The sequence below is a fragment of the Talpa europaea genome (assembly GCF_964194135.1).
Source record: "Talpa europaea genome assembly, chromosome: 2".
Taxonomy (NCBI): Eukaryota; Metazoa; Chordata; class Mammalia; order Eulipotyphla; family Talpidae; genus Talpa; species Talpa europaea.
The window spans coordinates 13,807,053-13,832,627 of NC_140068.1; the positions used below are offsets into that span (position 1 = coordinate 13,807,053).

At 32.8% G+C, this 25,575-nt stretch overlaps 1 protein-coding gene across 4 annotated transcripts in view; it reads right to left on the reverse strand.

The window, feature by feature from the left end:
• STXBP5 (syntaxin binding protein 5) overlaps positions 1-25,575 on the reverse strand; it is a gene marked incomplete at both ends in the record, with an annotated part of 133,283 nt that overhangs the window by 26,244 nt on the left and 81,464 nt on the right. For 2 of the 4 annotated variants that reach the window (XM_084228556.1, XM_084228555.1), the window contains 10 exons: positions 8,218-8,283; positions 12,375-12,526; positions 14,047-14,172; positions 18,088-18,266; positions 18,950-19,170; positions 19,981-20,021; positions 20,278-20,345; positions 20,899-21,046; positions 23,381-23,453; positions 24,620-24,774. In XM_084228556.1, the coding sequence (XP_084084682.1) occupies positions 8,218-8,283; positions 12,375-12,526; positions 14,047-14,172; positions 18,088-18,266; positions 18,950-19,170; positions 19,981-20,021; positions 20,278-20,345; positions 20,899-21,046; positions 23,381-23,453; positions 24,620-24,774 (1,229 nt within the window). Of the gene's footprint in view, positions 1-3,423; positions 3,472-3,573; positions 3,634-8,217; positions 8,284-12,374; positions 12,527-14,046; positions 14,173-18,087; positions 18,267-18,949; positions 19,171-19,980; positions 20,022-20,277; positions 20,346-20,898; positions 21,047-23,380; positions 23,454-24,619; positions 24,775-25,575 lie in introns of all 4 variants that reach the window. The other 2 variants (XM_084228553.1, XM_084228554.1) reach the window with 2 other exon arrangements.

Here is a 25,575-nt window from a genome sequence, read left to right on the forward strand (position 1 = left end):
TGGTTTGATCCCCAGCTGCTCCCCAGCCACCGGAGGAGGGTCCCACATGGCGCAGACCTCTCCTGCCACCCGCCTCGCTGTGGCTCTGGTGAATTCTCTCACCCTCCCGCGCTTCTGACTGTACCCAGTGCTTGTATAAATAAATAAATAAATAAATCTTAAAAAAAAAAAAAAAAAAAAAAACAACCAAAAACAAGGAGGGGGTTGATTTTTCATACCTGGGCTAGAGTATTAAAATGTGAATGGTGACTTGCACTGTTTCTTCTCCCTAATGTGACACCGCAGCATTAATTTTCAAACAACAGGTAAAATTTAGGAACAAAGTTTCAGAACTAAGGGAGCTGGCCTTCCACACAAGCGGCTCTTTTACCAGAGTCAATGTTGGCTTAATTATTATTATTGTTTTTTTTTTTAAGATTTATTTTGTTTATTTATGCATACAAGAACTGGGTGTAGGCCAGAGATGTGGGGGTTGAGAGGATTCACCAGCGACAGAGTGGGGAGCGGATACACTGAAATACACTGCTGAGGGGAGCTGCAGGCGAGGCAGGAGAGGTCTGCTGCACCATGTGGGTAGTTCATTGGCTGGGGTATGCCCAATAGCTGGTGATAGCTTGACAGTACTGAGACTTTAATCCCTGTGCCACCAGGGAGGCCCTTGGCTAAATTCTTATACCTTCCTTTCTTAGGCCTCTATACAAGGAAGTAAAACTGAAGTTATAAATCTTGATAGATTGAACAGAAAGAATTGATACTTTCATGAGGTTCGGGACAAGCATAGCACTGATGAAAGGAAACATCGTAACTTAAAATGTCAAACAATCCCAGCACACTTGACGCCATAAGTGTCAAATGGAAAATGCCAGTTTTAACAGGCCTTCAGGATTTCTACAATTTTTTTCCCAACGTTTCAATGACATTTTATGTTTTTCAATAGCATACGTTATGCTAAGTTTTACTACAAAACTAGATACTAAAATAGGGAGATAAATTGATGTGTTTTTTATTAAACTGAAAAAACTTTACAGTTTCACATAGGGCTGCCTCCACTGAGTCAAGAAAAATTGAGACATGAACTTTCCCAATTACATATTCTGAGATAGATTTGGGAATAAAAATTATTATAAGGGAAATGAAAGTAAAAAATATAATGAGATTTCATCTCAACTGGTGAGAATGGTTATTATATAAAACAGCAAGTGTTGGTGAGGCTGTGGAGAAAAAGGAACCCTTGTACACTGCTGGTGGGAATGTACTTTTGTTCAGTCACTATGGAAAACAGTATGAAGGTTCCTCAAAAAATTAAAAATAGAACTGCTATATGATGCAGTAACCACACTTCTGGGCATGTAAGTGAAAAATATGAAAACACTAATTCAAAAAAATATATGCACTCCAATGTTCACTGCAGCGCAATTTAAACTCACCAAGACATAGCAACAACCTAAGTGCCCAACAGCAGATGAGAGGAAGAAAAGATGTGGTTTATACACACAGTGGAATACAACTCAGCTATGAGACAAGAGGAAATCTTGCCATTTGCAAAACATGTGAAACAAGTGAGAAGGAAGAATATTATCACTGTATGATTTCACTCATTGCGGAATATAAAGAAACAAAGCAAACGAAGAACAAACAAAACAAAAACAAATCCCAACACCTTCACAATGGAATGGTAGTTACTGGGATGGGGGAAGGGTTATGGGGGCTGGCAAAGGTAAAGGGCACAGAGTGACTGGTGGAGAATGGTGACTGGACATTTGGTAGGGGGTGTGGTGTGATTTACACAGTCATTGAGGTACACCTGAAACCTATTCAGTATTGTAAACTCAACTGTAAATGTAGTAAACTAAAAACTACAAGAAGTGACACACTAACAGATACCAACCAAAACCAAATAACATTATACACAAAACAGAATTATCCTTTCAACAACATTCTCACTCATAGTAAATCTGTTAACTGAAGTCTTTTAAATATTCAAGTTCAGATATATTTCGTGTATATTCTATTCAAAACACTGAAAAATATGGGAAGCTAGTCAATGCATTTAACAAAGTCAATAAAATTCAGAATGAAAAAATCAATCAGAGAAATAATTCAAAAAATTTAATTATATATAAAGTCCTTTCCATGGAAGGTAAAAACCCTAGCTAATTACATTTTAAAAGTTCTATGTCAAATTATAGGTATAAAAGTCCCTTTAATGCTTCACATTCTATAGTAGAAGAATAAAGTATTATTAAGATAAAATAAATTACAAAAGAAATTTGTTGAAAAACTATTATGTAAAAGTACTAGTACATAATTAAGGTGATTTAACCATTACCAGCTGAATCACTAAATACCCCACAATTACAAAGAGGCAAATAATTGATTCTCTTTAAAGGAGGAGAGCCCTTAGCCCAAGGGAAAAAAAAAAAAAAAAACTTATTTAAAAAAAAAGACAAGAAATGCTTATAACAGTCAGCCAATGTTAATATGACTAAACAGGGTTCAATTTACAACATGAAGACAATATGGGTGTTACTTCTAAGAAACTTAACTTTACTATATATTAAGCTTAGTTGAGAAAAGGAAAAAAAAAAATTGAAAATTCCAGCCTTCTAGAGTTCATCTAATATATACAAGTCAAGGAATGTGTGGCAGTAAATTTTGGAAAATTAGTAATAACTGCATAACAAAAAGTATGGATTTAAATTAAAGAATACATTTATTCTTTAAGTAAAATGGTATTTTTTAAGTCTTGAAAAATCTTCATAGAACATTGAGGTGTTTATGACCAAAAACCCGAATTCAGTTATATTCCCAATTACATATTTTGTCTCCCAGGCTTAAAAGTTTGAGAACCTTGGGCTGAGTAATTCATTAAAAAAAAAAAAAATACTCATAATAACAATCAAGAGGATTGATAGAAAATATTTTTATCACTCATTTTTATTGGGAGGAGAGTTGTATGAAAGTTCCATTAAGTCAAGGGCAGTACAGATTATACACTAAAAGAGACCGTCTCATATGAAACCATTTCCTTGAAATTTGTGGGCTTGAAAATATGAAGAGAGATAATAGTAAAAAAAAAAACAAATAAAACTATAAAGAAAAATATTATTTAAAAAATTGGGAGTATAAAACCTATACTATTTGTGGCATAAATTGAACCCAGTTTTATTTTAAAATAAAGCAAAAATAAAAATTAGAACAATTCACACTGGAAGTCAGAGGAAGAACTGCATCCCCAATTTAACTGATTTTTAATAATTATTGCCCCAATGAATTTAGAAGAAACATAACCCGAAAGATTATTGTTTAGCATAGGAATATAAATTAATATATATGATGCAATGCATTAGATTATTTTTTGATGTTGAGTTAGCATTGCGTAAAGCAAGGATTAGAAACAAAATAGAAATTTCTATTTCCTACCTATATCACTGGCTACCATCTTGGAAAATTTTCTGCTTTTGGTCTTCACTGAAAATAATATTTTGATATAAAATGTCAAAAATCTATTCAAAGTAAACTAAATGAATTAAATATAAATAAAAGAAAATACTTTAAAATAAGATACTATACCCTTTTCTATAAAATTATTCATTTTTTGTTCATCATCTGAATTGTGTGGTGATGAAGAACCTACACAAACGAAGACAACGGAAGGAACAGGCACATTGTCAGTCACAAACACAGAGTTGTCACATGGAAAAGATCAAACACAATAATCTGGTAACCTTTAAAACAAGTTTCTAGACTACTGTTCACAATGAAATCTCATATATCTCATTAACAATTCTTATAAGCAATTTTTATAAGACTAGCAATCTGTAGTATATATAAATATTAACCAATTTTTCCTTAAGTTCTAACCATTTGGCAAATTCTTTTATATGTCATAAAACAGATAAAAATACAAGTAGCATTTAATTAACTGTCTCCTAGGAAAATGAAAAGACGGTTTATCTAGAACAAGATTCCTGTATAAGCACTATACTGTGAATATACAGTATAGTACAAGTATTATACTATACTGTAAATTAATTTTAGAGTTAGCTTTCTTGATACGAAGTTTAAAATCATATATAAATTCTGCTCTGTACTACAGAGATCTTTAAAATACAGAGGATAATAATTACAATTTTAGATGCTTTAAATATTATTTAGATTTAATGAGGTGATATTAAATTTTATTTTAGTTGTGACTTCTAGTAAGTTAATATCTTATAATTAAGATTTTATTTGCCCATTACCTAAATTTAAAAGTATTTCTAAATTTTCATAGTATTCCTTTAATTTTTAACACAAAAGTTTCACTATAAATGTAGTCCTTAGTATTCTAGTTGCTAACTTTTACTAGTCAAATTATCTATTTTTCATAGCACATGAGTGATAACACATCCATTAAATGTTTCATTCTCCCGAAATATAAATCATTCCCCCTCCTTTGAATTCCCACAACACTTTATCTGTACACTTCTTTTATGATGTTAACCACTCAATATATACTGTCTTAAGTTTATACATACATGACCTTTGCCACAGGACTTAACAGAAAAGTTGACTGACTCATCTTTCATCCCTTTGCATTCAGTGGAGTGCTCTGCATGTAGGAATCTCTAAGTAAATATTTGCTAAATATATAAAGCTTTTTGGCTAGAAGCAAATACCTAAAACAAGCTGAAGTAAATAAGATTTTCATGTGCTCTTTTTCTTGTTTTATCCCAATAAAATCTTAATGAATAAGGTCAAAATTTGGTTTTTCCTCTCCCACCATCAAAATCATTCTTTCTTTGACCAGATGAAAATACCCATTGAAGTCTCTTCTCAGATCAGATCAAACAGGCCACCATTGGTAGAATTTCAATTACTTCCACAATAGTCTTAAAAGCTTATGTTTTAAATACCAAGTTATTTTTGCTAAAGGCATAAATTCTTGAAAAATTCTTTATCAAAAATATCACATAAGTAATATTGAGCTCAGTAACATTTTCAGGATTAGAAATAGGTATTTTTCTTCATCATAGTTCATATTTAAAGATAATAGGTTATATAGATCTTAAAATATCACTCATCCCTGGTGTTAAACAGCAACACAAATATGCAAAAATTTATCATTACTTGTTTCAATATGTTTCATATTAAAGATACCAGGATAATAACTCTAAACATGAATATAGTTATAAAAATGCTTAGCATTTTCAACATATAAACAAGCAACATAAGCTGTAAATATAAATAAAACCAGGATATTTATTTTTCCTCTCATGGAAAATGCCCACCACTAGCTTTCATGACTTATGTGAAAGTTTACTGAAAAGTTCCAAAGAGGTTTTTAGCAATCCTACTTGCGTATATTTAACCACATCACTATGACTAAATAAACACAGGCACTATAGACAGCTTTTTGTTTTTCCTAAAGTACATGTCAATTCCTGAACTCAACATTTATATTACAGTCTGTGTGGTCCTGGACTTTTTTCAATTTGAAATAACCTAACAAATATTTTTGTCATTTTAACATTTATAGTGTATGTGGGTGTATCTTTTTTTGGATGCAGAACAGAATAATTTCCAACATTTACTAAGATATTTAGTGAAGCAATGAGTTTTTTGAAATAAAGATTAAAAGGAAATGGCAGAAATAACTGTTAATTCAGGACGGGGCAGAACTAATTTTCTATTTCAAAGAGACTGTTGGTTTCTTTATAAACAAATGGAAAGGACAAAGTATATTAACTACCTGGATTTCCTCAGGATGATTTTTGAATACAGCTTTAATTAGCTATACTTTTGCGAACACATACCTTGATTATGGCATTTAAAAGCTTTTCAAAAAGTTTCTCTTCACTGATAACCTGTTCTACTGAGTAAACACATTGATTCTGATAAAGAGCATATGACCATTTTTTATTTGGTCCTCATCTTAGCATTTATAAAGGGGCTCATTTGAACTTCCAACCCACTTAAGCATATTTCTTCTTCCTCAAATACAAACATTGTTTTCTATTAGCTAAACTGATTTTATTAATTTATATTGTTATTACTCATTTCTCCTTGCACTGCAGAAAATATCTGAGGTTACTAATTAAATTACTATTTCCCATAGCTTTAATAGCATGCTCTCCTGGTGGCTCTTCAGACTCACTTCACACACACCCCATCCATTTTTCTTTTTTAACCATCCTAAATTAGAATTTGCTTGTGTTGATGACAATGATTAATAAATCATTCCTTTACTTTCTTATTAGAATGCTAAAAGAACTGAAGGCAAAAAGTCATAAACGTGCAAAGAGTAACGCAACTGGCCTATGACAGATAGCTAAAATTACTATTAATCATTTTATTTAATAGTTAACAGTTAACTAAATGGACACATATAAAAGTACAAATAAGCTATAAGAACATAGGATCAAAAGGATAGTCTTCCACAATTTTATTCCAATTTCTATTGTAATGCTTTTAGTTTTCAGCATGACATGTTTCATGCTATTACTGTCTATTAAAGTCTGAACTGTTTTTTGGTCAAAGTAGTATTTACTAATATGCAAATGAATACAGATCTCTGGAGAATTCTTATATCTTTCAGGGTATAATAAAAACTAAATAAACTAAGAGTTTTATATTTGAAGATAAGAATTTGTGATTTATCAATGATTTCTGACCTCACAAGTTTTATTTTGCATTTCGAGCTCAGTGAGAAACAATGAAAGACCGAGTGTCATATAAAGTTTTGCATGTTACATCGTACTGTCTTTTCTTGTGGACCAAAGAGTGTAAAATATTTGACAACGTTGACCTGAAATTGAGTTTGTTCAATATTGAGAAGAAAAAATTTGAAGAGATTTTACTTTCATGTACTTTTTACATTTATGCATTTAGGATTAAATAAACTTATCTATAATTACCTCATTTAGTTTATTCCAAATTTCTAAGTCTATATACTTAATGAAAGCTTGGCTGACAATAAAAAGGAATATTAATTTATTTGGGCTAAATCTTGTTAAAATATTTTTGATGGCCATTTAATTTAAAAGATAATATATGTTCAAATGATTCAGTCTGGGTCACAGCCTTAACACACTGACAACTGCATTCACATGGCATTAAGGGAAGGTGAGGTGCTCAGGACAACACTGTAAATAATTGAAGGAACAGTAGCAATAACTGAAAGATACTATAATTCTAAATTCCTAGTTCAGAAGTAAGTCTCTACTCTTGCGTGATGAAAAATATACTTACTTGCTCCATATTATTCATTCAAACTTTAGTCTACAAATGTTCAGATTTAAGTTGTTAATTAGTGCTCATGGCTCCTTATGTTTTATTAGTTTAATGAGTGTACATAAATATGAAATTTACAAAAACCAGAGATGCATTTAAAGAAATGATTAGTATATTATCAGGAAAATGCAATTTTCATAAGAAAAGCTTCCAGATCTAACAAAAGCTTTGAAATCTGAATGAATAAAAGTAAAATGCACTTCTCCAATATTTGCCATTCTTAATTGTTTTTGATGTAACAAAACTATTTATGGTAGGATCAAAACCTGTGTAAAGATTACCAAAATTTCGATCTACTAAAAAATAATGAATTTGGCAACCTCTTTAATTTTAAGGGGTTTCAAAAGCCACTGGAAAGTATGTTCTTCTGATCAATATATACATAAGTCATATAAAGACCTATTTTTGGACAAGAGAACTGCTTTAAGAAAGTTATAAAATTACATCAGATGTTACTTGGATCAAAAACTGCAAACAAAACTAATCTACAATTATTCTAGTTATGTAGAATCACCATTAGATTATAAGTGCTAATGATCTTTTATAACACTTAAATAGACATTACTTAAGGGTTAGAATCCCATTTTCTGGATAATGCCAGCATGCCTAAAGTGGAGATAAAATTATAGAGAACTAAACCATTTGATCTAAAATTAAGGAGAAAAATATATTTTCCATAAAAAGTATAAATATTAGAAAGTTAACTAAATAGTTTTAGGATTCTTTAACAGGCAATAATATAATTGTAGATTTTTATCTAGCACAAACTGTATTTCTTTTCACTTAATGAGAATGCAACAAGAATAAATATATCACACAAAAATCCTTGTAGAAAAAAAAGTTCCCTGTGAATGTACTTAAAACGTTTATCTCCAGAAAGAAATACTAATATGCTACATTGGGCTTTGTAGAATTATAACTACTGATAAAATAAAAAATTACCAGAAGTAGGAGATTTGCAGCGATCCTCTGGGACAACAGTTCCTTCACTAATATCACACAAACCTGCTAAAAAACAAAACCCAAAACCAAATCAAAACACACATTTATATAAGTGCAGTTTTATCTCCTACTTAGAGTACACATTTCACTGGCATGCATTAAAAGAAAAAAAAGCAGATTAATTCAACACTTGCTAACATTGATACTCTGCTTATTAGTTTTGAGATAAGAACATAAAAGCATATTTAGATTAAAATATCTCAAACTAATACAACATTTACTAGTTAAAAAACAAATTCCAAGACAGGTAATTTGCTATCCTTCAAGAACATTAGGCATAATGTAGGACTTTGTTAAAACCAGTACCTTGAAGGAGTGTGATAGACTTCTTATTCAATCATTGGATATTCTCTTGCAGGAGAATAGCTGCAATAATTTGGTCATATTTACATCAAAGGACCCCAAAACTCAAACTGAAAGTGATTTCCCCTAGGTATGTCTCAAATATCTCTCTTATATTCTGAATAATTAAGAAATATTGTTTCTCTAAATTTGCAGTATTTAAAATAGCATACACTACTCATCTTGTAGGGTTTTATCTCTCATAAATTATACCATCACACCTTGTAAAGAGTTCTAAAAAGATACTTCTTTTCACACACACACCCCCCCCCACAGATACATACATTATATAAAATCAATCTATCTTATAGGATGGCGTTAACTTCTTAGGAGAAACCATAGCAAGGTATTTTATGCTGTAGACAAGAACTGAAAGTCATGACAAATGAAAAGAATTACTATTAATTCTTTAAAAATTAGAAATAAAAAACCACATCAATATATCTAGGCCTGAGGACTGAGGCATCACACTGAAAAATGCGCACATGACCAGTATCTGCTCTCCTAGTCCTTGGGTGACAAACACGTTGTCTTCTGCAGGAACATTTCCAGAGAACACTTAGAATTTAACTGGGCTTATAAGAAATTTTCTATTTTGAGTTACATATTATTTGTCTTCAATGGGTAGGAAGTTGAGTAAAAACCAGTTATGTTTATTACTTTTTATAAACCTTTCATTAAACTAAAGGTTCTTAAAAAACCCTAGTTATTATAGTTCTAAAATGACTGATAAAATGAAAGGTTTGTAGGTAACCTCTAGGAAAATATGTGTTTATGTGAAAATCAATGTTTCCTTGAGAGAACACTGAGCTAGCCAGTCTTTACAGAGTAATGCTAATATACTCCAGTATCACAATGTGTCTAGCACTGCATAAAAATAACTAATTCTGAAATTTTAAGTCTTTAGTATTTTATCATCTGCTAATAAACACTATAAAAAAGTACTATGTAATATAATTTCCATTCTTAAAATAGCCTAGGAAGAAACATTTAGGGCATATCAGTTACCCAGCAAATCATTCTACAATTTGTATGTTAACTGTACTGATAAGTAAGATAGCTGACCTTCATCACCTGGGTACTCTTGTTATCTTTTAATTATTGCTTTTTCTATCTTACTAACTTAATGGCTTAGATTCTAGCCATTCTCTATTAATTGTCATACTTCCCAAAGAGAAATATTGAAAGTAATTGTATAACCGAAAAAAAAACCTTCATTTTTAGAGCCTCCTCTTCATAACTTATGAAAGGTTCTTTCCCATAGTCTAGATACAGCTTTATGCCTCTAATAACCTTCTTTATAACTGCTGTTTCTCACGTGTTCATCACTTTCATATCACTGGTTATATTTCATTTGGGGTTTAGAATTATATTCAGCATAGAAATTTCCCTTGATGTGTCTGCCCTTCATTGAGTGAAAAGATGACATACATTATTTAGGTTTCACTTGCAGTAGAACTAGACTTTCAGCAGATAAACAGGCAGTTGAAATATTTTATCACTACTTGTCCTGTTGTAGTTTCATAATGTTTACTATGAAAACATTGTATATACTTTAGTCAACAGTTCAACTTTAACAGAACTATAAAACATTAAAGCAAACAGTAATGTTTTTCTTACAACTTCACACCTGATTTTATGAAAATGTAGTATCCATTAATAGCAAAATTTTTTGTCCACTAATTGATCTATTAAAAAAAAAAGCTGAACAATTTGAACTACACTTCAAGGACACGTTATAAAATACATACCTTAGTAGGAATATTATTTTTATATCAAAGCAACTCAAAAATTTTAGTGCCAATTGTTCCACATTTAATTTTATTTGAAATATAAAAATGTTGTAGAATTACAGTATAAATATACTTCACATGTTACACATATTTAAAAGTAACTTTCTTTTTAACAGACAATTATAAATCAGAGACATACTGCAGGGGAGGAGGAGAGAGAGGGATCAGAGGAGGAGGGAGGAGCACAGGGGACTGAGGTGATGGTGCATGGGTGCACAGGTGTATTGGTGAAGGAAACTCTAAGGGGACTACACCTGAGGGGGTGGGAGGAAGCAAATATTGTTTAAAAATGAACAATGATGCAAAAAATAAAAAAAGTAAAAAAGTTAAAAAAAAGAAAAACAAATAAAAGTAACTTTCTTTTTATTTCCATTTCAAATGAAATCCTAAATATTGTCAAATTGGGCATAATAACAATAGGTAAATCTCTTAACCTTAGGTATACCAATAGTAAAATTGGTTCTATCTTTGAATAAATGTAGGATATTTAATTGTTAGCAAATTTATGTAAACTACAATGAGGTATTAAGGGAAAAAAGTCATGAACTAATTTTAGGAGAAATAAATTTTTTAGTACAATTTTGTGTAAAACAAAGTATTTACCCATTCCTCCAAAAACTTCATTATTATCATGACAGTGTACTAACTTTCTAATACTATGTATATACTTAGATATAGAAATGTTTTCATTAATATCTTTTCAAAATAAATGAGGAAAAAACTATTTCTACAGACAAAAAATAAACATGTTATGACTTTATTGACATGGAAAAATAACTTACTTAAAAAAGTAAAAAAAGAATGACATTTTTCCACAAATTCAAAATATAAGCCAGAAAAGCTGCACATGCAAGAAGTCATAATCAGCGCACCTCAGTGAAGCAGTGAGAAGCCAAAGAAAGAAAAGGAAACGAAGATACTAGAATGGCATGATTGGGACAACAATTTCTGAAGATATCTATCACATGACAAAATGATCACATATGATGAGAAATGAAAAAAAAAAAAAATTCAACTAGCCAGCCACGGTGAGAGTAAGGTCTATATCCCATCTCTTTCTCCTCTTCTTTCATGAGTTGTGATACAGGTAGGATGAGCTAATCACATCCTGAAAACAAGTGAAAATGAACCTCGGGGAGAATTGCAGGAGGTACAGACCAGAACTTTTCCGTGCTCCCCTGCACATTGGCATTCTGTTAATGGGTTAAGTCTGCCCAAGCCAGTGCTCCCCTCAGTCCCTGCACAGGTCCTGGGGGACTGGAGCCCAGGCTGGTTGCTGGGGGAGCACTCCTTACCATACCCAGTGCCGGAGAGCCAGTGCCCTTGCCACCTGTGGCATGAAGTTGTTTTTTTTTTTTTATTATTTTTTATTCATTTTCTTTTTAAATAAGGAATACTGGTATCAACAGCTAACTATACATGTGTTCTATAACCTATTAATGTTAATACTTTTACAATTAAGATTAATTATCTGACAAACACAGAGAATGATATAGACCATTCACAGTGTATCTGGGTTTGCACTGTATCAAGGCTATCTTGAGGACACCATATTTTCATACTATTCAAATTTACTATTGCACCTAATTTTTTTTTTCACTCGGGAAACACAGTCTTTTGAATTAAATAGTTAGAACAATGAATTATTGTTTTCACACTATCAATTAATAAAGGGAGAAAAATTGGAAATTAACTTTCATTTTGTAATAATGTGAGACAAATTTTTCTGTTAAAACTTCACTAAAGTTTGATATTGTGACTCTTTTCCATTATTACATAAAATCCTACAATATTAAAAACAAAAAAAAACTAGTAATACAAAACAAAAACTCAGTCACATGCCTTTTAGCCCATACATACATAGACTAAATCAGAAAAACAATTCACCAATTGTATTTATATTTACAGAAGAAACTAAGCAGTTATAGAAATCCTGAAGCTCAGAATAATCTTTCTTTTTACCTCCTGAAGGTTGTCGAGATTTACGTGGAGACCGGGGTTCTCTCCGGTAAGGATCATTAGAGCCATATAACTCAATAGTGCCCAGGTTGAGGAGTACAGCCTTCTGCAAGTAGTCCACTAAAGCAATGCCATTACAATTGCCAAAAACTACCCTGGGAATAAGAAAAAAGCAAGTCTTTTAGTACAAATGAATAGTTAGAGGAAAATTTACTGTAGTCTGCCAGGCTAAAGCAGAAGTATGATGAGTCTTTGAAACAAAAGATTATTCCGGATGTGGAAATACACATTATGCATGCCTTTTCATGGTAGAATAGATCTCCTGATATAGTATTTATTGACAAAGACTATAAATGAGTATCATTATATAGGAGCTGAAATTTGACCAGAGAGATACAAATCCCTCACACTAATGACATGAAGTCTATTTTTTCTGCAGCGAGATTCTGAGTCTCTCAGGGGAAGACATTCCTTTCTACTAAGGAAGTAGGGGATTATATCTTGAGGGAAGTTTTAGTAATCCCTCAGTTAGGAGAAGCATAATCTTGGAGGTCTCACTTTTGAGTACTCAACTATGAATCAGGAACTACAAACCACGCAACTATGAATAAAGCAATGTAGCAATGTTATTCTTTTAAGATTTAATGTCAAGAATTGAAAAACAAAAGGTATAGAGGGACTATGTGAGTATTTAAAAGAAACAAAAATTAAATACTTTAGAAGACTAATTTATAATATAAATTATGTACTGTTAACACTATATACTTAAAGGCCTAAACTGATAAATAAATTTGTAGTAGAATACTTTATTAACTGTGACTATGTCTTTATAATTTATGCAATTTAACTTAGGAATTAGGAAAAAAAAACAACTATATAAATCTGGTTCAGCATTTACAAATCAGTTTAGAACACAGTCTTCTGGGTTGATATTGTTAGCCCTGTATTATACTGACTATTAATAACGAATTTATTTCTAACTCTATAGCCAGGAGAGGATATACAGACTTTAAACTTTTATCTTTGTTTTTTTTTGATTTTTTTATTTTAACATTTATCATTTTTTACATTTTTTAGACAATATTTGCTTCCCTCCACCCCCTCAGATTGAGTCCCCATAGAATTTCCTTCCCCTAAACTTTTATCTTATTATTAAACAACTAATTGATCCGTAAGAGATTAACAATACATCAACAAATAGTATATATGCATATCCAGAGTAAATTATTCCAAACAGAATTGTTCCAAACAAAAATTGAATTTGGTCTGAAATTAAAGTTATATACAACTTTTTAAATGATACTATAATAAGGATTATCCTTTCTATTTTTTTTTAAAGATTTATTTATTTATACAAGAACTGGGGTACATTACGGCCATATGTGTGGGAGGGTGAGAGGATTCACCAGAGACAGAGTGAGGAACAGAACAGGCAGACTGATGAAATACACTGCTGAGGGGAGCAGCAAGCGAGACAGGAGAGGTCTGCTGCGCTATGTGGGACCCTCGCCGGCCAGCCGGTTGGGATCAAACCTGTGCTGCAGAGGTTGCAGACAGCTTCACAGCGCGGCACTCAACCGCCTGTGCCACCAGGGGAGGCCCTCCTTTCTATTTTTAAAAATAAAACAATGTATGGAATACTATGAAGACTGAGAAACACATAAATTATACTTACAATCCATAGGAAGAATTGACTGCCAGGCTAGTTATTTGTTGTGGTGGCTCTCCACCTACCCATACCAACTGAATAACTAGTTCTGTTTGATAACCTGGAGACTGCTTAAGTGGAGAATTTTTAACTCTGTAATAAAGGAAAACATGTTATCATTTAACATTTGTCAATTGTCATTAGTCTATGCAATTATAAAATCATGCATAACTACATGAAAAAAAAATATATATATAATTAAGCTAGAAATACAAACTGTGAAAACCAGAATCCTATCTTCTAGAAGCACTTAATCTAGTTGGGAGACAGAATACGTACATAAATAACAAAAGTAAGAAATCATATATGTAAGTTCCACGGAGAATGGGGGAATAGCAGGGAAGAGAGAAAGAAGTCGACTGGAAGGAAGAGGAATGGGAAAAAGGATGAAAAGAAGTGGCAGTCAAGGAATTAAGAAGAGGGAAAAATATAAGAAAAATTCAAGTTAGAAAAGTAGACTTGAAACTTGAAAATATGGTGATCAAATAAATACTGGCTAAAAACAAAAGTGAGTTTATTTTTGTGTGTGACCACTTTTACCATTAAAAAACCACTGACCTTGAGTGGATTTTTTTTTTTTTTTGCAAAGAATCTTTCCTCCATAATTGCTCAATAGTGCTAAAAAAATACTGCATTTGCAAAATATTCAAACAAAATAAGAAGAAACCCACATTGAAAGACTAAAATCTAGGGTGATTGTTGGGTCTTCAAGTCAACTGCTCATGAACAGTTAAATGTATTCTCACACCTCACTTAAACTGAGTAAAACTTAAACATATTCTAAGCATGTTAGGGAAGTTAGAAGGATTTCATGAGAGTACTTTCTAAGATATCAAGTTACTGCACAGTACAGCAATTGCAATACCTGTATCAGTAAACTTTAAGAGGATCTGGAACATAACTTTTTTTAAAAAAGTGTAAGCAACTTATTTGTGTGCATGACTACATTTATTATGAAAAAATAAACCATTGTGTCTTTTAGGTGAGAATATATTTGATTACACAGAGTCTCTAATAACTGGTTCTTATAAAACATAAAAAGCCTTTTTACATCATCAATTCTTTAGGCTTCTGCCTTAGGGTGACAGTATATGAGGAAGGCAGCAGAAGGCTCCTCGATGTCAAATCTCTTGACACCAAATTCGGTATACAAACCCTTTAAATCATTTTGTTGGTACTGCTAGTGAGGGCTATGACACATGAGCTTTTGCTGACACATCTGCTAGACTAACTGCAGGTGAGGAAAGAATCAGCATGTTGTCTGCATTCAGGGTGACCATGAGTCAGAGGGTGTTCTTGTATGAACTGAGTACAGTCACTTCTTCTTGTACAGGGTCTGCAGGGTGATACACTCAGAACCTTACTCTGGTGGGACAGAAGTTTACAGTGTTTTCTCATGAAAACACCTACTTATCAGGTGCAGTTGGCAGTTGTTCCTCTCAAGAGGCATAAATAAAGACCAAGTAACATTTCATCTTTACCCAGAGACAGCCTGTGTTGACAAAGGCTGAAGGCTGTGCTATTCTCTGTCCGCCCTCCTTCTGGCATACTTAATGTGCATTTAAGATTTAGTTTCTCAAGAGGAGAAACAGGCATTCAGGGATAATTTTAGAAGGGCATATATGAGCATACTTAAGACTTAAGTGACAAAGAACAGAAAACTTACGATATTCTTAGTTATTGTGAAAAAAAAAAAAAAAAACCTTAAGCAAAAATAAGTCAGCTAAATCTGCTACAATCCCCAATTGGCCAAAAAAAAAAAAGAAAGAAATAGAAACCAGATAAAAAAAAGACTGTTAGATTTTAAAAATAAAACATGGGGAATGGTGGGTGTTATGTTTTATGTCTATAATGGTTACATGCAAGTTATTTTAATATCTTGAACACATGTAAATTAATTTGTACTTTTTTTAAGCTAAGGGGTTAATGAACCTTTGTGAAAATCTCTGTAATTTGTACGAATGTATTCTAAACGTCAAAATGTTTGGTGGCTCCATAGTTTCAAAAATGTGTATGTCTCGGTGTTTGGACAAATACCTTAGAAAGTACAACTAATATAATTAATAACATAAAATGCTACTTGTAAAGGGGTAAGTAAAATAGCTGCTTGAAAAATGTCTCTTTGAAACAATTATGTAAAAGGGATTTTGCAGGAAAAACAAAATCTCAGTATTATTTATCTTAACGTCAATATGGCTTATACTTGACTTTTCAAAAATTGGCTTTTGAGACTGTGAATTAAAACATTGTGAAGGTAATAAATAACTGCACTTACCTGAACACTATTCAAAAGGCAAAAAAAAAAATAAGGTGTAATTCACACTGTCTGTGATTAAAAAAAAAAAAAAGTGACTAGGAACGTGTGGATTTTAGACAAAAATCTCAAAAACCTGTTACCAAAATAAACTTCAGAGACAAATTGTACTTTATATGCTTTAAACTTAAATTTCACCAAAATCTGGAAAAATACATATTGAAATCACAAGAAAATGCATTGGAAATTCTGCAAATTTCTTTTAAAGTAGTACTGAATAAGTAACAACAGTGAAGAATGTATCGTTCTGTATCTCCAAGTCTTATTCTCGCTGGATGTGTACAGAACTGGAGCAACTGAGTGTTGTGGTGCCTGTACATAAGAGAATGGCAAAGGCAGAGACAGAAGACAAGACCTTCTGAGAAATATAACTGCTTATTCTTTTTTTTTTTTTTTTTTGGTGGGACCCTTGCCGGCAGCCGGGGGAATGAACCGGCGCTGCAGAGGCTACGAGCAGCCTCGTTGCAGCCCAGCGCTCAACCGCTGCGCCACCAGGGGAGGCCCTGTAACTGCTTATTCTTAAGGGCTATATTTGCTTAGATCCAATCACAGTTTCTCATCCTTAGCACCACTGACATTTTGAACTTTGTTGTGGGATGCACCCCGAGCAATTCAGGACATTTAGCTTCATCCCTGGCCTCTACACACCAGGAGCCCAATGTGACAACTATTGTAAAATGTCTCTAGGTACTGCGTCCTGAGGAACCAATCATCCCTGTTTGAAGAAATACTGACAAAGAACACACAATTTTAAATTTATACAAACATATAAAGAAGATTTTTATCCTGTATATTCTTAAATGATTGTGATATTAAAAAATGGTCTGCCTTATCTTTTAAGTAAATGCACTTTTGATTATACAAACATTCTCCATAGCAATTGTCAAACTACCATTAAAAGTGATTTTAGCAGACCTAAAGCAAAACAATAAATCTGCTACTTTTAGCAAATGACAATTCTCTTACCACACTTCCTCCCTCTCTGTTGAACCTATGTCTGACTTTTGCCCTCAACTGTTCTTTTGAATCTCTGACATTTTCCAAAACTTTTCAGCCTTTAACTGATATCTCTATAAATGTAATTAACACCTTTAATCAGTCTTATGAAATTTTTTAACAATTTAAGTCTTTACTCACAGATATTTCATTTCTCTGCCACAAATAAAGCTTATACCCTTACTACTCAATAAAACAAACTGAACTGAAAAGATAAACCTTATTTTGTATAAAAGCAAGATATATTCAAATTTGCGATGCTACAAAAAAGTTACTTAAATAATGATATTGTGATGCCAGAGAAGATTCACACACACACAAAAAGATACTTTCTAAAATGGAAAAAAAATTCAGAGTAGTAGAAAGCAGTCTAAATACAAATTTTATGTACATATAAATCAAGACTTAAAATATTGATGGATTTAGCTATAAAAAGATGAAAAAATCAAGCTGGTCTACCAATATGTGTGGAGATCAAACCTTAGTATTTTAAGGATAAAATATTGGAAAGCAGTTATATTCTCCCCATAATGCCACAGAAAATGAGATGGGCAACCACAATAAGACACAGAAAGAAATGTTCTTATACCATTTCAATCTGTCAAAATGGAAAATGTTGCTGCAGTTTTATTAATATTTACTATTTATATCTAAATTGAAAGATAATAACCAAAACATCCGTATTTTTAATAACTCACTTTAAACAAGGGACATTATCACGAAGCCCATCAGATGAACTGCTACTGGTAGATGGATGAGACTGAGGAGGAATAGGCTGAGGATTGGCACCTCCTACTGGTGTGGGCAAAGGTGGTGCCTGTTCGCCCTCTGGGGATTCCACATCATTTATCTCGTATAATAATCGAACTTCAAGCATCTGTTGTAAAAATAAGACAGTTTACCTACTCCTAATAATTATCACTCATTTTACTATAGTTTCTATACAAATATATTTCAATGGAAAGGACATTTTTTTTAAAGATTTATTTATTCATACAAGCACTGGGTACAGTCAGAAGCGTGGGAGGGTGAGAGAATTCACCAGAGACAGAGCAGGGAGCAGAACAGGCAGAAGGACTGAAGTACACTGCTGAGGTGAGCAGCGGGCAGTAGGAGAGGTCTGCGCACCATGTGGGACCCTAGCCCGGTGGACGGGGATCGAACCCGCGGTGCAGAGGCTGCGGGCAGCCTCTCAACCCAACGCTCAACCACCTCGCTACCGGGGAGGCCCAGAAAGGACATTTTTAAGGTAAACATTTAGCAAAATTTCTAATGTATTTAGCAAAGAAAATGTTTCTGACTCAGTCTGTAAAAATGTGTGCATCATTTTAGAATTTATGTTAAAAAATTAGAGTACACTCATATTAGCTTTCCCAATAAAACATATAATGCACTTAAGGATTTAACTGTTCAGCACAAAGATATACACAATAAATTATTTTCACAAAAGGTAAATGGCAGTAATACAAATACTGAGGTTTTCAAACACTCTAGACAGAACTGACAGCAAATAGCCCTCTCTTCAACATCTGACACTGAAAATAATTGAGAGGTTATTACCGGAATGACTTCTGTAATGACTTCTTGTTTGCTGAATCTATAGATAATGACATGAGCTGAAACTCCGGCTATGCACAGCATTCTGCTTTCTGGACACCAGGAGATGATCTGAATGGCATACGGATCCTCATCTACAATGTCTGTGTTCGGCCTGTCATCTTTATTTCTTGATTTTTCAAATACTTTAGATGTCTTTAGTTTATATAATACTTGCAGAGTTACTAGAAGAAACGTTAGGTATTTTAATACAAAAAGATCAAATGTAAGGTAATATTTAATCAGTCACGCAGAGAGGAAGATATCAGTATTTTGACTCATAGTTCATTACTACATCTCTCTATTGTACTTTTAGACAATATATTCATTGTTTTATTAAACAAGAGGTATTCATTGTAGTCATTAACAAAATTACAATCATGACAAATTCAGAGAATTTGAAAAAAATCAGCATCAAAAGATTTTGGGAAAAATGTAAAAATATCATTCAAGAAATAACATTTTGCTTTCTAAAATGATTTTATACATATTTTCCCCCAAAAGGCACAAATATTATTGATACTTTTTACATGATGAAACAATATATCCTGAGTTACTGGATTTTCCCTGAGAGCTTGCTATGCATATTTGCAAACATTAGTCATTCTAAGCATTCTTTGCTTTTTTGTTTTATATAACAACCATATATATTTCACAAAGACAAACTTTTGTGACATCAATGAAGTATCAGATATTAAAATTATTTGAGAAATTTCTGTTGATTTGAGGCATATTCCTGCTTCTAGCTAAATTAAAAAGTGAAGGTTTGAAGTAATTTGAAGAAAGGATTTGTGTACTTCTGTTGAAAATTATACCAAATTACAATTTAGTATCCTTAAGAGCATCTTTAGTCTTTTAAAATAGTAAACTTATACTTGATACAGTATTAAATTTATGATTTCCAAATTTCAAATTAAATGTTGATTATGCAATTATTACAAAACATGGTTGTATAAAATGGTTTTGTAATATAAAACAACATTCAAAATACTTACTTGCAGAAGCATCCCAGAACTTAACTGACCCATCAGCATGTCTATGAAAAGCAAACAAGTTGAGAATATTATGAAGGTGAAAAAAAGAAAAACTAAACTTTTTCTTCCTTTCACTGAAATATATTGATATCTTAAAAGATAGGAAGAAAATTGCAGTAAATTGGCAGGCTCTTCACAAAAACTTACTTCTCATTATGTAAGAGCATAAAGGAAAGCATTATCTACACAATTAATTAATGTTCACGTAATCGTAATCATACTAGCTTATTTATTCAGTGAAAACAGACTTTTACTTACCCTGTAATAATTATTTCTGGATAACTCTGTGCACCCAAGCCCCAATTACCTCCATTGATGGGCCATTCCTGTAAGAAAAGACGAATATGATTTGTATAAATCATATACAAATTTTAGTCATACTACACGTGTGCATGTGTGTATATATGTATATATACGTACATGTGTGTCTACGTACACACGTATCACAATAATAAACAACATATTTGGCTCCAAAAAAGGATTTTCTTAATTAATTAATTAATTAATTTTTTATTTATTCATTCATTCAAGCACTGGGCACAGTCAGAAGCGCGGGAGGGTAAGAGAATTCACCAGAGACAGAGCAGAGAGCAGAACAGGCAGACTGACAAAGTACACTGTTGAAGGGAGCAGCAGGCGGCAGGAGAGGTCTGCCTGCCATGTGGGACCCTCACCTGGCGGCCGGGGATTGAACTGGCGCTGCAGAGGCTGTGGGCAGCTTTGCAACCCAGCGCTCAACCACTGCGCCACAGGGGAGGCCCCTCAAAAAAGGATTTTCTACGTATTTTCTCTAGAAAAGGTATCATTATCAAACACTCTAACGAAATCAAAATAAAATTCTAAAATTCAACATTAAATACTAAAACTCATGTTCAATACCTTTTTGCTGTAACCTTGACGTTTCTGTCTTGCTCCAACAGAATAAAGTGCAGGAATGAGGTCCACAGGACAGTCAGCAAAATATTCGCAACATGTAACAGGGGACTCATGTATACTCAAAGGATAGGGATTTTCAAATATAGGATATCTTTAACAAAAGGAAAAAATATTAATTTAATGAATTATAAACTATGATTAAAATAATAATGAAAATAATTTACAGCCTTGGAATGAGAAAAATTTAATTTTTGAATAGTACAAAGTTAATATTCTTTAAAGGTCTATGTAATATTTTACCTAAATTTATATTTTAGGACAGTATGTTCTTTAAGGACACAATATTCTACATTGCAGAATTTTAGAAATTATACATATTAAACCACATATTAATTTATGCAACTGTTTAAAATGGCATGTTTTATAATGAAAGTTGTTCAATTAGAATAGTAAATAAAAAAGCTTCAATTAAAACTACACACCATGAGCCGCTTAGACTAAGTATTATATATATTTCTTTATCTCATTTACTTCTTGCACCAAACTTATGATGTAACCAATTTAGTGAAGAACAATGGCTTAGAGAGTAATTTGCCAAAAGCATACCAGCTAGCAACCAATAACAATTTGACCTAAAGTCTTTACCATTAAGCTATAAAGTTCTCATTTAATAAATATTTCATCCTTTTACCTATAAATCATTATCAAAATTCTTCCTTTTTGCTCTATGAAGTAATGTCTAGTTACATTAGTTAATCTAGAAATGCTTATTTTAGTGATTATGTACACAAAATTCTTAACACGTTTTCCAGCTATGAAATTATTTTATTAAATAAAACACAAAAAGACTTCGAATCCATAAAATTAAATCTTCAATAAATATGCAATGAGATTTCTTTTCTGATTTAAAGCCTTTAAAATTGGGAATGGTTACGTAAAAATGTACGGAAACGCAGAAACTGCCTAAAAACATCTGAACAGATCAAAGTGTCAACTATGCAAATATTAGATGCACAGATTAAGTCTAGAACTGCAATAATTGAAAATCAGAGAAGACTTTTAGAAAAGCCGTTTCCAGACTTCAGACTGAACCCAGCTGTCACCACTGCCTTTTTAAGCACATAAAAGCCAGGAAGCAAAACACAAATGAAACATGCATTACAAAAACACCAGGCAACTTTTTGCACTTTAAAACAGGTATTTCCTTAGCTCAGTAATTCCATTATTACTACACATTTAAGTGATACATTTGCTAAACAAAATGCTGAGTCAAAGATAACTTGTAAAATATTTTCTCTGACTTAAGTATGTATCTCAGTACAGACCATGTGTAAAAGTGTCATTATTTAAAAATTTACCTAAGGAAAAAATTAAAAGAAAATAATATTAAGAACAAATTTTTCTAGGACTTGCATGTAGAAATAATGCTTTTAAATATCTTTCTTTCATAATGACCATATTATTCTAAAAAAGAAAAAAAAAACTATTGTGACAGGTAATATATACTAAGTTGATATGAATTTAGGAATACCTTAAAATAAGGCAACTAGTACTGTTCACCTAATATTTTAGGCTTTCCCATTCTCAGTACCATTCACATCTTAGACCAGATCATTCTGTTTGGAAATGGATCTATGTATACTATCAATGCTTAGCAGCATGCCTGTTGTCTGCCACTAGATGCCAGCAGCAAGCTTCCCTCATTAAAAAACACATCTGCACAGCCACTGCCAAGTATCTCCTGGGGAAGAAGGTGTGTGTGTGCTCTGCAAAGGAGTTGGTAGGAATTTACAGATAGGATAGCTGGTGAAGAGAGAATAGGAAATGCTGAAAAAGGAAAAGGCTCTCTCTTAAAGTTATGTGGATTCTTGAGGGCAGTGGATTGTTTTCCTTGTTCGAAGCCATAAGAAAGCCCTGGAAGTGTAATGCTTGTTTAACATAGAGTTCAGTTTTTCTAGAGAATAAAGCACCTGTGGGAAGAGAGTGAGACATCAGGTTGGAAACGCACCCAAACTTTCAATACTGTTCAAAATAGCCAACTGAGAAGGTATTTCTAAATAAGACACAAGAGAGAACCGTAGAGGTTTAAAGAGGAAAGGAACAAGACTGGTGCAGGCAATGGTACTCATAACACAACAGTTGGTATGGGTAGAGAACAGCAAGAGCTTATCTGGAGGTCACCGTGAAGTGATCAATTTCGGACATGATTTTGTGTGCCCACAATATATCCAAGTGTTTGGTTGAATCATAAGAAATTTCAGAAATTCAGCAAATTTTAACTTAAAAAAATTTTGATCTATATGATCAACAACATAGTAAAGAAATCTGGCAGGCAGGTACTTAGAAATGTTTCTGGAGCTCTCAAAAGAGGTACAGGTTATGGATATAAATACAGCATTTTCAAAGGGAAGAAACAGACAAACAAAGTAAAAGGAAACTTTTTATCACATACTTATATAGTCGCTCACCAAATTTTATTTCTTACCCATTTTGTGCAAGGTCTATAAGTACTAAATCCTTTTCTAGAAGAACCACCACAGCATATGGTTCTTGAAAATCTGAAATAGCAAAACAATGCATGAACAGTAGTTTTAAATATGGAAGAGAACAGCAAGTTAAATAACAAACATTTCTTGCATGCCTTTTATTGAATTTTGCTCCATCCCTCACATGTTAAAATTTTGATCTTGTATTTCATACAACTTACAAATAGTATGTTTTAAATGAGATACATGTACATAATAAACCATGCAAAATTATTTCAGTTTTGTAATGGTGAACAAGATAAAGTTAACAGTAACATTGATAGTATTACAAATTCTAAGGCAAACAGGACAAAAACTCAACATTTAAATCTGAATACACACAAAAACAATTCTCATTATTGGCTCTCTTAAGAACCCAATGGAGTATTACTGTAATATTATAAACTTTTTGGGGTTATTTTATATGTTCCTTTTAATTATAAAATGTATTATATCTTTATGTCTAAATGGGCTTCAAATGAAATAAAAAAGGTCTGGATTTAAATTCCTCTTAAAATAATACCCGATAGTTGTGATGGTTAACTTTATGTGTCAACTTTTCTTTGCTACTGGTGTCCAGTTGTTTGGTTAAACATCAGCTTAGATGCTGCTACGAAGGTATATTTTAGATGTGAATAATAAGTGAATCAGTAGTGAAACAGATTGTCCTGCATAATATTGTGGACTTCATCCAATCAGGTATAGGCCTGAGGAGCAAAGCCCCAGGTTTCCTGAAAAAGAAGTAATTCTGCCTCAGCCTGAAGTGTAGAAACTTGTGAGTTGCCAGGCTGCAGAATCCACTCAAGACTACCACATCAACTCTTTCCAGAATATTCTGCCTGCAGGCCTTATCTATAAGTTTGAGAATTATCAGCTTCCAAACTGAGTGAGCCATTTCCTAAAATAATTATCTACCCCCTCCACCCCGACTCTCTTTCTCTGGAGAAGGCTGACAAATACCAAGTATTTCACAGAACTTTAAAATGTTTCAAAGGTATTTACTACTAATATGTAATAGTACACAGATACAGCTTATTCATCAAAATTAACTTTTAAATAAAGTCTCCAAAGTTATGAAGATGCACCTCTCCTCCAGAAGACCTGACACAACAGGATGAGGAAAATACTTAGATATCATAGGTCTTCATACTGAGTAACAGTTATCTGTAGAGAACAAGTCTTTAAGGTGCAGAGCTTACCATTTGGGTATGGTGTTTCACATAACGTTAGGAAATCAACAATTGAATAGTCCATTTCTAGCACAGCAGTACTTTTCCCATGCATAACTGTTAAGCAAGGTCTTCTTCCTACAGTATCATATGACAAACCTCCTGATAAAATAATAAAAGGTTCCCTGAAAATAAAAAATATATACTTAGGATTATAAAAAGCAAGATAGAGACTAATGATTTTCTTTTTTTTTTTTTTTTTTAAAGATTTTATTTATTTATTTATACGTACAAGCACTGGGTACAGTCAGAAGTTCAGGAGGGTGAGAGAATTCACCAGAGCCAGAGCGGGGAGCAGAGCAGGCAGAAGGACCGAAGTACACTGCTGAGGGGAGCAGTGGGCAGCAGGAGAGGTCTGCAGGTCATGTGGGACCCTCCTTTGGTGGCTGGGGAGCAGCCGGGGATCGAACCGGCGCTGCAGTGGCGGGCAGCTTCACAACCCAGTGCTCAACCGCTGTGCCACTGGGGAGGCCCGAGACTAATGATTTTCTTGTTACATCATGAATTTTTATTTAGTGAAATAAATGTTTAAATGCTGACATTTTTATGCATAACTTAATAAATACCTGCATGTGGATATCTAAATTGCATTAGCAAAAACCTGGGAAAATTCCTGAAAATTAACCTTTAATAAGAATGAACATTGACCACATCTGATTTTCAGACTTAATTTGGTCCCTTAATCTTTTTCCTTTATCCTATCACACAACTGTTCAGAATTCTCTCTGGGTTTTTGCTGATAAGTCTCGTGAATGCACTGTTTTCATTTCCAATCCTAATGGCCAGGCCTTCTCAATAGAGGTTCCAAGGTGAATCAATGCCATAAGGCAACCAGTGTATGTAATGAAATAACTTCTTATTGATGCATCAACAAATATACCAGCTACAAAATGCCCTTGGGAAAATCATCACTTAGATAATTTTTG